This window comes from Panthera tigris, chromosome A2 (assembly GCF_018350195.1).
Source record: "Panthera tigris isolate Pti1 chromosome A2, P.tigris_Pti1_mat1.1, whole genome shotgun sequence".
NCBI lineage: Eukaryota > Metazoa > Chordata > Mammalia > Carnivora > Felidae > Panthera > Panthera tigris.
In genome coordinates, this window is record NC_056661.1 from 21,074,982 (window position 1) to 21,089,051 (window position 14,070).

Consider the following 14,070-nt stretch of genomic DNA (forward strand, 5'->3'; position numbering starts at 1 on the left):
TATTTACCTGTCTGCACCCTTACATGTGTAAGCCTGTCCCTTGTGTGCGTACAGGCCGTCTGTGTATGTGAGCCTCCCAGTATGAGCACAAGGGTATGCTTATTTGTGTCCACGTACCCGAAAGTAGTCCAGGTGTGTGCAAGCTTATCCCTGCACATATGTCCATGTGTATCTGGCTACAGCCAAGAACGTGGCTGGCGGGAAGGCCCCCTGGGCCCTGGAGCCCCTTCCTGGCCTCTGTGGTCCAGCCCCCTACTTCCACCCACGAGTCTCTGACTGTCACACCTCTGCTTCTCCTTGCCAGGTGGCTGGCCTCCTGCCCCTGCTTCAGGATGCGGCCCACAGGCCCCTCACAATGCTGTGGCCCACAGACTCTGCCCTGCAAGCCCTGCCACCTGATCGCCAGGCCTGGCTGTACCATGAAGACCACCGTGACAAGCTGGCAGCCATTCTGCGGGGCCATGTGATTCGCAACATTGAGGTGGGTATACCCCCAGTCCTTGGTCCCCACTGCCTGCCACCCAGCCTACCTGCCTGGCTCCAACCGTAGCCCCTTCTGCTCAGGCCTTGGCATCTGACTTGCCCAACCTGGGCCCACTCCGCACCATGCATGGGACCCCCATCTCCTTCTCCTGTAGCCGTGTCCGGCCGGTGAGTGTGAGGAGAGGACTCAGATGAGGGAAGCAGGAGGCAGGGGCTCTGGCATTGGGGGGCCACAGTGCACCTGTGACCCCGTGTACTCTCCCTCCTCCGCCTGCAGGGTGAGCTCACCGTGGGTGAGGAGGATGCCCGCATCATGCAGCGGCACCTTCCCTTTGAGGGTGGCCTGGCCTATGGCATCGACCAGCTGCTGGAGCCACCTGGCCTTGGTGCCCGCTGTGACCGCTTTGAGACTCGACCTCTGCGGCTGGTGAGGGAGGCCATAGGTCAGAGGTGGAGGGGCAAGGGATCCTAGCCAAGGGACCCGTCTCGTCCATCCATCTGACCTTGCCATGTTGGCCTCTGTTCTTTACAGAAGATCTGTAGCATTTGTGGGCTAGAACCGCCTTGTCCTGAGGGCTCACGGGAGCAGGTAAGGGCCTGGAAGCTGGGTGGGGGTTCAGGCAGGGCCCAGGGACTCCAGGGCTGTTTGACTCCTCTTGGCCCAGGGCAGTCCTGAGACCTGCTGGCGGTACTACTCAAAGTTCTGGACGTCCCCTCCACTGCACTCCTTGGCACTGCGCAGCATTTGGGCCCGGTCTAGCCTCTGGGGTCAGCCCCAAGGCCTGGGCAGGGGCTGCCACCGCAACTGTGTCACCACCACCTGGAAGCCCAGCTGCTGCCCTGGTCACTATGGCAGCGAGTGCCGAGGTGAGTGTCCCAAGGTCGTGAGTGTCACTGGCTGGCTCTTCTGGCACAGCTCCAGCCACTGCTCCAGATAAAACATGTTGGGGTAGTGGGGCCAGGGCAGGTCTGGGTGGTGAATGGATTTGGCCAGGAGAGAGTGCTCTGAGAGGCTGGGTGGGCATCTGTGGGATTCTCACCTGTGAGGGGACTTGGGTGGATTGTGGCTTCCGGAGGAGGCTCGACCGCCCCGGGTACGGGACGGACGGTGTGGCTGGGCTGGGGCTGCCTGTGGCGGGGGTCCCAGTGAGAGCCCTGGCCCCACCTCACTTCTCTCACCTCTCCACTAGCTTGTCCTGGTGGCGCCAGCAGCCCCTGTGGTGGTCACGGCGTGTGCATGGACGGCATGAGTGGCAGCGGGCAGTGCCAGTGCCATTCGAGGTTTACAGGGACAGCGTGTGAACTCTGTGCCTCGGGTGCCTTTGGGCCCCAGTGCCAAGGTGGGCTCCCTGCCCCACCCTGTCCGACCCTGCCCTCTGAGCCCCACGGCCCACATGCCAACCCCATCAGCCTGCTGATCTCTCTCCCCAGCCTGCCGCTGCACCTCCCATGGCCGCTGTGACGAGGGCCTTGGGGGCTCTGGCTCCTGCTTCTGTGATGAGGGCTGGACCGGGCCAAGCTGTGAGGTGCAGCTGAGTGAGTGCTGTCTGTGTTTGTGTCCACCTGAGTGCTTTTATATGCTCGCGTGTAGTGGCGTGTGCCCCGACCACACACTCAGGTGGAGCCACTGAGGGTGGGTGGGAGGGGGTCCAGGGGTACCCAGGAGGGCAGCTCCTAACCTGGATATGCGGGGGATGCCTGGGGGACAGAGCTGCAGCCCGTGTGTGCCCCGCCCTGTGCGCCCGAGGCCGTGTGCCGTGCGGGCAACAGCTGTGAGTGCGGCCTGGGCTATGAAGGGGATGGCCGCTCGTGCACAGGTGAGTGGTGGGCAGGTGTGAGGTGGGAGGCCCCCTCCCCCCCTGCCACCGGGGCCTGCCACTCTCTCCCTGCCCGCAGTGGCGGACCTGTGCGGGGATGGGCGTGGTGGCTGCAGCGAGCACGCCACCTGCAGCCAAGCAGGCACAGTGGTCACCTGCACCTGCCTGCCCGCCTACGAGGGCGACGGCTGGAGCTGCCGGGCCCGCGACCCCTGTGCGGACGGCCACCGTGGGGGCTGCAGCGAGCACGCCGACTGCTTGAACACAGGCCCGGTGAGCAGCCGGGGAGTTGAGCGGCAGGGTGGGGAGGCTCCACAGAGCAGCCCCTCCACCTCGCCCCCCTCCCCCCCCCCCCGGCCCCTGAAGAGCACCTGCCCGCTCTCCCGCCCCAGAACACGAGGCGCTGTGTGTGCCATGCTGGCTACGTGGGTGATGGACTGCAGTGTCTGGAGGAGCCTGAGCCGCCCGTGGACCGCTGCCTGGGCCAGCCACCACCCTGTCACGTGGATGCTGTGTGCACTGACCTCCACTTCCAGGGTGTGCTTCCCTGCCCGCTCCCGGTGCCCCTGCTTTACCTCGGTGCTGCTGGGCTGATCACGCCTCCCTCCCTCTGCAGAGAAACAGGCTGGTGTCTTCCACCTCCAGGCCCCCAGCGGCCCTTACGGCCTGAACTTCTCAGAGGCCGAGGCAGCGTGTGGGGCCCAGGGAGCTGTTCTTGCTTCTCTCCCTCAGCTCTCTGCTGCCCAGAAGGTGTGTGGGGCTTAGGAATCTGGAGCCAAGCCCGTGGGGGCCCCCTGGAACTGGGCCTTTGGTCTCAGCATCCCCTTCTGCCCCTACAGCTCGGCTTCCACCTGTGCCGTGTGGGCTGGCTGGCCAACGGCTCGGCTGCCCACCCAGTCGTCTTCCCTGCGGCAGACTGCGGTGGTGGACAGGTGGGTGTCATCAGCCTGGGCCTCCGGAAGAACCACTCAGAGCGCTGGGACACCTACTGCTACCGCGAGCAAGGTACAGCCTCCCCTACCCACCCAACACATGCCCCGGCTTGGCCCCTTCCCACTGACCCACCCAACTGCTTATCCCGCAGATGTGGCCTGCCGGTGCCGCCAAGGCTTTGTGGGTGATGGGACAAGCGTCTGCAATGGGAAGCTGCTCGACGTACTGGCTGCCACAGCCAACTTCTCCACCTTCTATGGGGTGTGCAGGGGCCCAGCCTCAGGGCTGAGGGTGTGGGTAGCTGGGGTCCCTGGGGAGGGAGCCTGCCCACAGTCCTATTTTCCCTCTTCCAGATGCTGCTTGGCTATGCCAATGCCACCCCTCGGGGTCTGGACTTCCTGGACTTCCTGGACGATGAGCTCACCTATAAGACACTCTTTGTCCCTGTTAATGAAGGCTTCGTGGACAACATGGTAACCAGTGGGGGTCGTGGGCAGAGCCAGGCCCAATGCTGATGCCTCCGGCTGGCCTGGGCCAACAGGCCTTGCTTTGCCTATAGACGCTGAGTGGCCCAGACCTGGAGCTGCATGCCTCCAACACCACCTTCCTGAGCACCAATGCCAGCCAGGATACTGTGCTCCCCGCCCACTCGGGCCTCAGCCTCTTCTTCAGTGCTGTGGGCCCTGACAACAATTCCTGGGTCCCTGTGGTGAGTTTTGCTACTGTACTTCCCCTGTTGGCTCTGGCCCCTCACACTCACCAGGCCTGACTCTGGTCTCCCTACAGGCCCCAGGGGCGGTTGTGGTTAGCCACGTCGTCGTGTGGGACATCATGGCATTCAACGGCATCATCCATGCTCTGGCCAGGCCCCTTCTGGCTCCCCTACAACCTGTGAGTTGGTGAGGGGTGGGGAGGACGACAGGCAGAACAGCAAGGGGTGAGGGGATGGTCCTGGCCTTGACGCTCTCCTTGTTTGCAGCAGGCAGTGGTGGCGCCTGAGGGTCCACCCGTGGTGGCAGGTGTGGGGGCTGTAGTGGCTGCTGGAGCACTGCTTGGCCTAGTGGCTGGGGCCTTCTACCTCCGTGCCCGAGGCCAGGCCACGGGCTTTGGCTTCTCCACCTTCCAGGTAGAGCTGTGTTGGGGGGGAGGGGGGAGGGATGTTGGGGGTGTCTGGGTCCACTGATCTTGCTCGAGGCCCCTCACCACATACCTCTCTTCCAGGCAGAAGATGATGCTGAGGATGACTTCTCCCCATGGCAGGAAGGAACCAGCCCAACCCTGGTCTCTGTTCCCAACCCCGTCTTCGGCAGCCCTGATGCCTTTTGTGAGCCCTTCGATGTGAGTATGAGGGGTGAGTGATGACAGAAGGGGACCCCCGGGCCTGGTTATCAGCCCAGCCACAAGCAGTCCTACCCCCTACCCAGGACTCACTCCTGGAGGAGGACTTCCCGGACACCCAGCGGATCCTCACGGTCAAGTGATGCATCTAGGACCGAACAGAGGCACGAGCAGGAGGGAGACCACTTTTATTGCCCGCCCTGGAACGACGCCCAGCATAGGCGGGGCAGGAGGGGTTAGGACCTATTCTGGACAATAAAGGTGCCCTCAGCGGATGTGGGCCATGTCGCCAAGGAAGGGTGTCTTCATGCAGCCGGTGCAGAGCTGGTCCATCCAGAGTGGCGCCTCATGCTGCAGGGGTGTGCGGCGTGGGTAGAAGGTGAAGTCTACCCGGTAGTTGAGTAGACAGCTGAGGGAGGCCATGTAGAGGTCAGAGAAGCGCACGAGGCGTCGTGAGAAGTACGTGGGGTTGTGGAAGGTGCGGAAGATGCTCCCAAACTGAGCGTTGAACAGGGCCTTGGTGATGCACCTGAGGAAGAGACATGGGGCACTAGAGCAGGCACAGCAGGAATGAGGCTGGGAGCCCTTCCTGCCCCACCCTGCCCACCTCAGCTCCTGCCGCTCCTTCATCCAGGCAGCCAGCACCTGCTGCGACTCGGCGTCCTGGTACGTCTGGGGGAGACGAGGTGGGTGCTGGGTGTGTGCCTGGGCGGCAGCCCTGCCCTCCCCCCGGGGCCGCCCTGCGCCCCCACACCTGCATGCGCTCCAGCAGCCCCGTGAGTGCCTGCTGCCACGTCAGCGAGTGCATGTACTGCTCCGTGTTGATGATGCGGATCTCGCGCTCTAGCTCGGGGATGATGGCACCGGTTCGCCAGCCGTGCCGTAGCATGAGGTCCTGGGGGGTGGAGGACAGGGATCAGCATCAGCCAGCAGGCTCCCTCCCTCCCACCCAGCCTTGCGCCCCTCACCGCCAGATCACTGTACAGATGGTCTCCAAAGTAGAGCACACGGGGTCCACGCCACTCCGTCAGGCGGAGGAAGTCATACAGGTTTCCCTGGGGAGAGGTGGGGGGGGCACCACTGAGCACAGCGTACCACGGGACTACCAGAGCCACGCCATGTTCTCCACCTTCCTCCCAAATCCCCAGGGGCAGCACGGCCCCTCCAGCTGGATGCCGGGCTGCCCTTTCCCGTGGCCTCAGTGTCCCCGGGCTCTGGCCCTCTCGCCTCCCCCTTCACAGGAAGGGGGTCTGCCTGCCACAGGAAGGTCTCCTGTCAGCCTGGCATGATGCCCTGGGCCTCCCCTCCCTGTGGCCTCACACCCACCCCAGGGATCCCACTCTGTGGGAAACAAACCACAGCAGCGAGCCTGTGGCCCTAAAGCCCTTCCTGTCCTCCCCGGCCTGGGCCCAGAGGGACCCAGCAGACCTCACTGCGAAGCCATCTGCCCCTCCTGCTCCAAAGCCAGAGAAAAGATGAAAGCAGTCAAGCTCAAACACAACAGAGGAAGCTCGCGGGAGAGCAGAAAATGGGGCAGGGGGCCCAGAGCAGGAAGCGCAGCAGCCAGTGAGGCAGGAGCCCACACCCTAGAAATGAACAGAATTCACACTCAGCGCAAAGAAGCCTGTGCATGCTAGCGGCAGGGGGAGAAAGCAAGGCGTGGCAGACACAGGGCCGTGAAAGGATTGTTGAAATAAGCTCAAGTGGGGAGGCTGTAGAGTCAAATACGAGTGGGTGGAGCGCTGAGGATGTGCCCTGAAACGAGAAAATTTCGAGGTACAGGTGCTGAGTCAGGCAAGACGGAACCTGGGTTCCAGGCTCCCCAGCAAGGGGAGACAGGAAGGGAGCATAAAGAAAGATGAGAACCAAGCAGGATCGGGCACACACACAAAATGAAACTTCAGATCATCAGGCATAAAGAAAAGGCTAAAAGCTGCCAAAGGAGAAAAACTCCCCTTGTTCCCCACGAAGGTACATGACCCTCCTCAGGCTTATTAGCCAAGATGCCAAGACAAAGGAGAGCGTTGCCCTCAGAGCTGAGGGTAAGAGCCTGCGCTCAAGGGGGCCATGGAGAGTTGGGTGCAACCCAGGTAGGAGTACTGTCTACAGGCCGGGCCGCTGCCCTGGATACCCCAGGCTGCTCCCGACCCAACTGCTGACTTCCTCCCTCCCCCCAACCCCTGGAACCCCCACCCTCAAGAAGCCCAGCTCAGCCAGGATTTCCGCATTCCATCCAGGGCCAAATGCCTTAATCACCTCCTGCTCCTTAATCACCACACAACCCCCAGCACTGGGCCCCCTTCTCATCTTCCTAGCCACCAGCCAGGAAACGGGGTCTTCCCCAAGGGCCCGTGAGCTGCTCCGGCCAGCTTGACTGGCTGTAGCAGAGTGGTCAGCCCCAACTAATGACATTGCTGTTTAGTGGGTATTCAGTAAATGCCTGGCCCATCTAAGGGCTTGTACACCACAATTCAAGTAGAACATACTTTTTTTTTTTTTTTTACATTATACTTCTTTTATAGATGAGAAAAAGCAAAGCACAGAGAGGTCAAGTGACTTGGCCAGACTCCCTCTGCTATCGAGCAGTAAACTTGGAATTCAAATGAAGGCAAACTGACCAGGCCTGTGTCCTGAGAGCCATTCCCTGGTGCCCCTGGAAATGGTGCAAGGGGGCAGAGCCACGGCAGATGTGTGGTGGCTGGGCAGGGCCCAAGAAGCTGTGCTACTGACCCCTCCACAGCCTGGGGCTATGGTTAGGCCACCCAGATAGCACTCACCTGCCGATAGATTTTGCCCTTCTCCAGGCGGGTGATGCGGTCCCAGTGCAGGGAGCCCTTCTCATCAAGTTTTCTGAAAGGCCTGGAGGCAGAGGGGTAAAGGGCTTGGATTCCAGTCTAGGGCAGGACCAGAAGCAGGCACCTCCTCAGTTTGCAAAGGCCACCTGCTCACATGGGCTGGGTGCTGACAAGGGGGTGTCCCCACCCCAAGCACACAGGGTGGTGAGCAAAGGCCAGTGCCCGCTCCCCACCCTCATCACCCCTGCTAGGCCCATACTTGCGCCGGTCAGTAAAGAAGCTGGGTTTGTCTGCCTGGACGATGACCACATCAAAGAGCTGGCGCCAGTCAGGACCCACCATGTGCCGCATCCCCTTGTCCCTGGGCAGAAGTGGAACAGGCAGCAGGTGGGCTGAGGCAGGCCCCTCCTTGGGCCCCGCCCCATTCCCCCCAGGACCCCCCCACCTCCCCACCGCAGGCAGCTCACACGAAGCTGAAAGGACTGTTGGTGATGAGGAAGAGCTGCTTCCTATGGGCCACCAGGCGGCTCAAGACGGCGAAGGTCTCGTCCCCTCTCAGGATGTACTTCTCTAACAGGGAGATGGGTCTGTGAGGGCCAGCCCGGCCCCCTGCCCAGAAAGCCGCAGCAGGGCTACTGTCTACCCTTACCCATATCCTGTTCGATCCACTGGTACATGAGGCCCTTCACGTGCACATCTCGAATGGCATCCTGGGGGTAGAAGGACTGTGAGGGTACAGTGGGGCCAAGAAGGCCTGCCCCGCTGTGGCTGACTTGATCTTCCCTGCCACCCCAAGAGGCAGGCCCAGTGTCCTCACTGTCACATCCTTGTAGAGGTGCGCCTGGTCAAACTCCAGGCCGTGACTCAGGAAGTGGTCCACCACGCAGGACAGCAGTGCCATTTCTGGCAGTGAGAAGATGTCCATGAACTGCTTGATGGAGGGACCCTGTGGAGGGAGCAGCCACCTCAGCAGCCCCTCTAGCCCTACCGCCCCTCGCCCTGGAGACCAGTGTCCCTTGGGACACTGGTAGAGGGAAACTACCTGCTGGGTGAGCCAGCCCACCAGGGTGAGGGCACCCACAGCGAGATCACTGAGCTGCCTGCCCTGGCCAGTGGCAGTGTTAGACGGAGCAAGTACCTTGCCGTAGAAGCCACTCATCTGGTACAGTGGGATGTGCTGGGTGCCCCCATATAGATCTATCACCTCCTCGTCAGGCACAGGCTGGAGGCCCCTGGGTGGATGCACAGACATCATGAGTCTGAAGTGGTCCTGAGCTGAGGCCACGGTGTAAGATGCAGGTTGAGGGGGTGGGGGGACAGCAGGGTCAGGCAGGGCAGTCTGCACTGACCTGTAGGCCGTCCCCAGCTGCACATAATGGAAGGCATCAATCTTCATCAGAAGGCTCTGGGAGCACCAGGGGAATGGGATGGGTGGTAAGAAAGGGGCTTGCATTCATTCATCCAAGCCAGCCTCTTCCAGTCCCTGTGCTGAAGCCCCAGCTGGAAGGTACCAAGGGGATTAAGTGCCCGTGAAGCTACAGCTGTGAGGCCAGGGGTAGCCCCTTATAGAGGATGGGGGCTAAGGAAGTAGTGCTGATGCACATCCAGTCAGGAGGGGCCCCGCGGAGAACATGGCCTAGCCACTCACCTTCTGAATGTCGTAGTGGAGGCCTCGGATGGCAAAGCTGGGGTCGTAGTCATATTTCCGGATCCCCTCTGGGTACTGTCGGGGGGGAAGTGCGCCACGCCTGAGCCAGTGGCAATGCCAGACCTCTGGCTGGGCAGCTGCCTCAGGGGACCTCCGTGACTCAGCCTGAGGCTCCCCCGGGGCCTGGGCCGTCTGCCCGGCCAGCCTCACCTTGTAGTGCTCAATCAGGATGTTGCGGGCGGCACTGAAGATCTCGGGGTGCAGCGCATCTGCGTACTGGGCCAGCGTGTAGTCGTAGTCGAAGCCATAGACTTCGACATCACGCAGGCTGATCTCATTGTTGGCATAGATGGCTGCTGGGTTCAGGAGACTGCAGACCTCGGGGGGCAGGAGGTCTGGAGGGAGGAGATGCAGGTATGATGAGATGAACACGGAAGCAGCAAATGGTCACCGAGCACTTTCCAGGTGCCCAGCTCTGGGAGGCTCATGAAACCACCCAAGATGGGCAATCTTAGCCCGAGGCTGCATATGGTCAAACTGAGGCTTAGAAATGCCACTTGCCCAGGGTCACGTGGTTGGGGTAAGGCAGAGCTGGCAATGGGACAAGACCACAGCTGGATCTCCCACCTCTGGGTCTTCGGTTACACCCCTGCCTGCAGCCCACCAGGTGAACTGAGCCCACGTCCCCTCCAGGCTCTCATAAGCCCTACTGGACCCATGGCTATGCTTGGGCCCTTTCCACCCTGCCTAAAGCTCAGGCTGGGACTGAGGAACATTATAGGAGTTGGGGGAGGGGGGAGTATGGGGTAGCTCTTCTGTCGCTCATTTTCCCGGGTCTGAGCACCTGCCACGGCCTGTGGAATGAGGCCCCTCTAATCGGATTTCAGCGGCCCGCCAGTCCACATAATGACATTTGCTGCTTTTGGCCAGGGAACATTGCTAATTACGACAGGCAGGACGTGTGATGTTGGGCTGCAGGGCAGTACCCAGGTTGTTCCCTTCTGGGGATGTGGTCATGGCCACCCCAAGTCCCTGGCTGCTATGGTCAGGTTGAGTGGGACACCGTGCAGAGTAGGCTCTAGGGTCCTAGGGAGGCAGAGGAGGATGAGGGGGTCCCAGGCTTATCTGCCTCAGTTTCCCCATCTGTACAGTAGGGGAGTTGAATGGGGAAAGGGCCTGGGCTTTGAGGTCACAGAGACCAAGCCAAATACCCCCTCTTACAACTGGCACCTCAGAAAAGTTACCTCACATTTCGTACCTCAGATTCCCTATTTCTCAAGGCGGAATCAAAATCGTGCCAACCTACAGAATTATGGAGAGGTCATGTTGAATGTGCTCTGTGCAGCATTCCTGCTCTGCACCCAGCAAACGGATTAAATGAACCACGGGCCTCTGAAGCCTGTCACCTCCCTGTCCCAGATCTCCCTGCATCACTCGAGGAGTAGGGGCTGCGGGAGAGGGGACCAGGTGGGATTAGGTGCACAGGACACCGCCCTGCAGGGGCTCCAGGTGGCCCCATTCCTGAGACCACTAGCTTGTGGCTAAGGCCCACACCCACAGCCCAAGCCTCCACGGAATTCCTGTCTCAGCCACAAGAAGGCACAATCCTGAAGCAGAAACCCTCGGCCACACAGCTGCCTGTGCACAGAGGCAAACACCGATGAGCTCCCACGCTCTGAGCATTTGCCTTGGAGGCCCCTTTGGAACACGGGCTCCACCCTACCCCCTTTCCTTTGGAGCAAAGTGCAGGGTGTGGGTGGGGGAACAAGTGTGGCTGGTTCCTCTAGGGGCCCCAGGCCAACGTAAGCCTGGCACAGAGCAGCTGTTTCGCAGACTCGTGGGTGCAGACAGAACACTCCTCACTTGGATGCACGTGAGACGCAGCTGCCTTCAGCTCTCTAGGGAACTGCTTGTGAGATGCCCCTCTGATGTCACTAGGCCTCTGATGTCACTGGGCCTTGCTCTCCCCACGGTCCTGAGTTCCTGGGCACCAAGTCCAGTAGCCCCCCCAGGGCTACTTGGGGGAGGGGAGGGATCTGCTTGGCAGCATAGCCCTTTGTTGCTGGCAGAGTTCTAGCCAAGACCAGGCTTCTGCCTCTGTCCTTGAAAATGTTCCCAGGATGGACAATCCTCTGAGGAACAAAGCAGGATGGGGAAGCAGCCCATGGGGTCTGCCCTCCTGACCTGATTTCTGGACGGAGGAAAGCACAGCTCTGGGGGCCACAAGGTCCACTCCTTTCCACGGGACTATGGTGGCGCACAGGGCCAGGTGAGGAGGATGTACTCCTCACCTGCACTGGCCTCCCAAGTTCACTGGGCTCACTGTGCAGACCTCACCCTCCTTTCCTCTTCTCAGTCCCCAGTTCCCACCCCTGCCCCAGGCTCCAGGGCCAACTCTTCCCCACGGCAGCTGTAAGACTCACTGTGGGTGCCTTCCTCCCAGCTGTTGCTGGGTGCACTTGCTGGGTGCCTTAGAGGCTCATCCTGTTCAAGCCTTACTCCAATCCTGTGAGGTGGTCCTACTTATTCATCCATCATCCAGAGGAAGAAATGGGCTCAGGAAGGTGAAGTCACTTGCTCTAAACCATCCAGCGGTAGGCAATGCAGTTGAGATTAAAATTCGGGTCACTCCACTTGCCTTAACCACTCTGCCCCTAGGCCTAGCCTTTCAGTGTCCCCATGCTGGCAGGGAGGCACTGGGCTGGGGCCTGGCTCCTGGGCAAAGTTTTGCCCACAGGCATTAGCCCAAGGCATACCTCAATGCCCAGAATGTCCCCCAGAAAACCCAGTCAAGAGTGATGAGTTAGGACTCAGGGGTGCCAGTCTGGCTCATCCTAGCATCTTGGAAATGATGCTTTCACATCAAGAGGAGCTTGGGTGGCTCTGTGATGATCTTAAGATCCAGGTGAGCCAGGTGTGACAAAGCCCAGCAGGCCTTCCTGTGTTCTCTCCCACACCTACAAGGCAGGCTCCTCAGGTTGCTCTACAGAAGGTCTTCTCCAGACCCAGAGCAAACACAAATCCTTAACAGCATCCCAGGCCTGTCCTGTCCACTGAAGGGGGGGGTGGAGGGTGGGAGGGGCGGGGTCCTGACAGAGGTCCAAGGGCTTCAGAACCACAATTCCTCACTATTCTGCCTTGGACTTCTCAGGTGAGTCCTGACCAGCTCTCCACACAGCTAGAGTGGAGGCTCTAATCATCTGGAATCTTCCAGACAGGGCCACTTTGTCTTACCAGACAATGAAAGCCACATCACCCTTGGGGGCTCCTCTAGAAGCTCCCCTGCCCTTTCCAGGCCTCATTCCTTCTGTGTCTCCACCACAGCCCTGTGTTGTGGGTTTGTGTTTTACACTGTAGACTCTGAGGGTCCAAGAGGGTTGAGGCCTGCTGAGCGCCACCCCGCTGGTCAGTGATAGGGTCAAGCCCAAACCACATATGCCTGCCACAGAAGAGAGAAGAGCCCCAGGGCGGGTGTGGGGACCAATATCAGGCACTCTCAGATCTCTGGCTTCATCAGGGCATCCCAGCTTCTCATCCCATCCCTGTCTGGAAGATTCCAGATGATTAGAGCCTCCACTCTAGCTGTGTGGAGAGCTGGACAGGACTCACCTGAGAAGCCCAAGGCAGAATAGTGGTTCTTAAGGCCTTGGACCTCTGTCAGGACCCCCCCCCCCCACCCCGCTTCAGTGGACAGGACAGGCCTGGGATGCTGTTAAGGATTTGTGTTTGCTCTGGGTCTGGAGAAGACCTTCTGTAGAGCAACCTGAGGAGCCTGCCTTGTAGGTGTGGGAGAGAACACAGGAAGCCTAGCCTCTCTGGGGAGAGGCCGCAGGTTCATCAGCCCATTTTGCAGTGTCTCGGCCAAGGATGAAGCCACCCTTGTGGACTCCAGGGCCCTGGGGTGGCTTGGTCTCGTTTCTCCAACCAACACCTTCCCCTCCTGGGCTGAGAGTGCCTCGGACCTCGGTGGCAATCCAGAGGTGTCTGCAAAGTCTAGTCCGCGACCCCTTAGGTTGGGCAGCGCCGCCGGCCGGCTTTGTCCCTGGAGCTCCCGCCCCAACTAAGGGCCCCTAAGAGAACAAGGGGTAGGGGCATTTCCGCCGCAGCATCCCGGCAGACGGGGTCGCCAGGAAAGACGGTGGGGGCTCCGCATTCCGGAGGCCGCTTCGGGAACCCCGAGATCCTGCAGACCGAGCCAGGAAACAAACCTCCCGTCGGCCCGTCTGCCTCCGGACGTCGGGGCGGCCCTAGAGGGCCCCGGGACGACCAGCGGGAGCCTCTCCCGAAAAGCTGCTCGGCCTTCAGGCTCCGGGACCCCGGCGAGCCTCACGAGGGTGCTTTCCCCGAAGAGCGGCGCCCGGGACGGCTCAGGACCGCTGGTCTGTCCGTCGCCTGGGCGCGCGCCGGCCGCCGCGCGGATACACCCCCGGCGCCCATCCCACCTCGGCTCACCCACCGTGCACCAATCTCCGCATGTCCTGGTAACGAGCCCACAGGTGCGCGCTGAGCTCGGCGCCGCCGGCGGGCGCCGGGGCGGGCGCGGGGCGCGGGGCACCGGGGCAGTGGGCGCCGGGACCCGGGGGGCCGCAGCCAGGGCAGGAGGGCGAGGACGACGCGGCTCGCGGCCCGCCGTGGCCCCTGCACGGCAGCCAGCGCCGAGCGGCCGCCCGCAGCCCCGCACCCGCCATGCCCGCCGCGCGGCCCGCGCAGCCCTCGGCCCGTCGGCCAGTCCGCCGCCCTCCGACTGCGCGCCCGCCACGGTGGCCGCGTGCTCCTCACGGCGGCCGGCCAATGGGCGCGGCGCGCGGAGCCCGGCCGGCCAATGGGCGCGCCCCTCGGCCTGGGGGGCGGGAGGTCCCGGGGCGGGGCGGGACGGGTTCCCTAGCCCCCTCCCCCGTCTCCTCGAGGCTGAGGAGGACTCTGCGCCCCCCTTCGGTGGCCACCGCAGCGATGGCTGCTCTTTGGGCTCCCTTCCCGGGAGGTCGGAGGACCCAAGAACGGTCGTCTCCTTGAGGCTGCAGACGGCCGGGACACGGAGAGGGAAGGGTCGGAGCGC

The 14,070-nt window shown here is 61.7% G+C and overlaps 2 protein-coding genes across 9 annotated transcripts in view; one reads left to right on the forward strand and one right to left on the reverse strand.

Annotated features, from left to right (window-relative positions):
• STAB1 (stabilin 1) overlaps window positions 1-4,864 on the forward strand; it is a 26,834-nt gene extending 21,970 nt beyond the window's left edge. For 2 of the 7 annotated variants that reach the window (XM_042979099.1, XM_042979100.1), the window contains exons 51-69: window positions 305-481; window positions 565-651; window positions 761-910; window positions 1,016-1,072; window positions 1,149-1,350; window positions 1,674-1,823; window positions 1,915-2,019; window positions 2,193-2,300; window positions 2,380-2,573; window positions 2,693-2,837; window positions 2,917-3,050; window positions 3,140-3,305; window positions 3,385-3,494; window positions 3,587-3,706; window positions 3,793-3,942; window positions 4,020-4,124; window positions 4,213-4,359; window positions 4,455-4,571; window positions 4,658-4,864. In XM_042979099.1, coding sequence (XP_042835033.1) covers window positions 305-481; window positions 565-651; window positions 761-910; window positions 1,016-1,072; window positions 1,149-1,350; window positions 1,674-1,823; window positions 1,915-2,019; window positions 2,193-2,300; window positions 2,380-2,573; window positions 2,693-2,837; window positions 2,917-3,050; window positions 3,140-3,305; window positions 3,385-3,494; window positions 3,587-3,706; window positions 3,793-3,942; window positions 4,020-4,124; window positions 4,213-4,359; window positions 4,455-4,571; window positions 4,658-4,714 — 2,481 coding nt within the window. In that variant the 3' untranslated portion in view covers window positions 4,715-4,864. Of the gene's footprint in view, window positions 1-304; window positions 482-564; window positions 652-760; window positions 911-1,015; window positions 1,073-1,148; window positions 1,351-1,673; window positions 1,824-1,914; window positions 2,132-2,192; window positions 2,301-2,379; window positions 2,574-2,692; window positions 2,840-2,916; window positions 3,051-3,139; window positions 3,306-3,384; window positions 3,495-3,586; window positions 3,707-3,792; window positions 3,943-4,019; window positions 4,125-4,212; window positions 4,360-4,454; window positions 4,572-4,657 lie in introns of those variants that run through there. The other 5 variants (XM_042979101.1, XM_042979102.1, XR_006214824.1 and 2 more) reach the window with 5 other exon arrangements.
• On the reverse strand, window positions 4,743-13,702 carry NT5DC2 (5'-nucleotidase domain containing 2). Of its 2 annotated transcripts, none has more exons than XM_042979105.1 (14): window positions 13,471-13,702; window positions 9,225-9,409; window positions 9,015-9,089; window positions 8,716-8,771; window positions 8,505-8,598; window positions 8,184-8,312; window positions 8,016-8,076; window positions 7,834-7,936; window positions 7,626-7,727; window positions 7,349-7,430; window positions 5,540-5,626; window positions 5,326-5,466; window positions 5,179-5,243; window positions 4,743-5,100 (listed from the first exon to the last, which is right to left on the reverse strand). In XM_042979105.1, exons 1-14 carry the CDS (start codon window positions 13,700-13,702, stop codon window positions 4,839-4,841), a joined length of 1,674 nt encoding a protein of 557 aa, XP_042835039.1. In that variant the 3' UTR covers window positions 4,743-4,838. The 2 variants fall into 2 exon arrangements, with proteins under 2 accessions (XP_042835039.1, XP_042835040.1); XM_042979106.1 differs by lacking the exon at window positions 13,471-13,702 and adding an exon at window positions 11,438-11,453.
• Window positions 13,703-14,070: the final 368 nt, after the last annotated feature.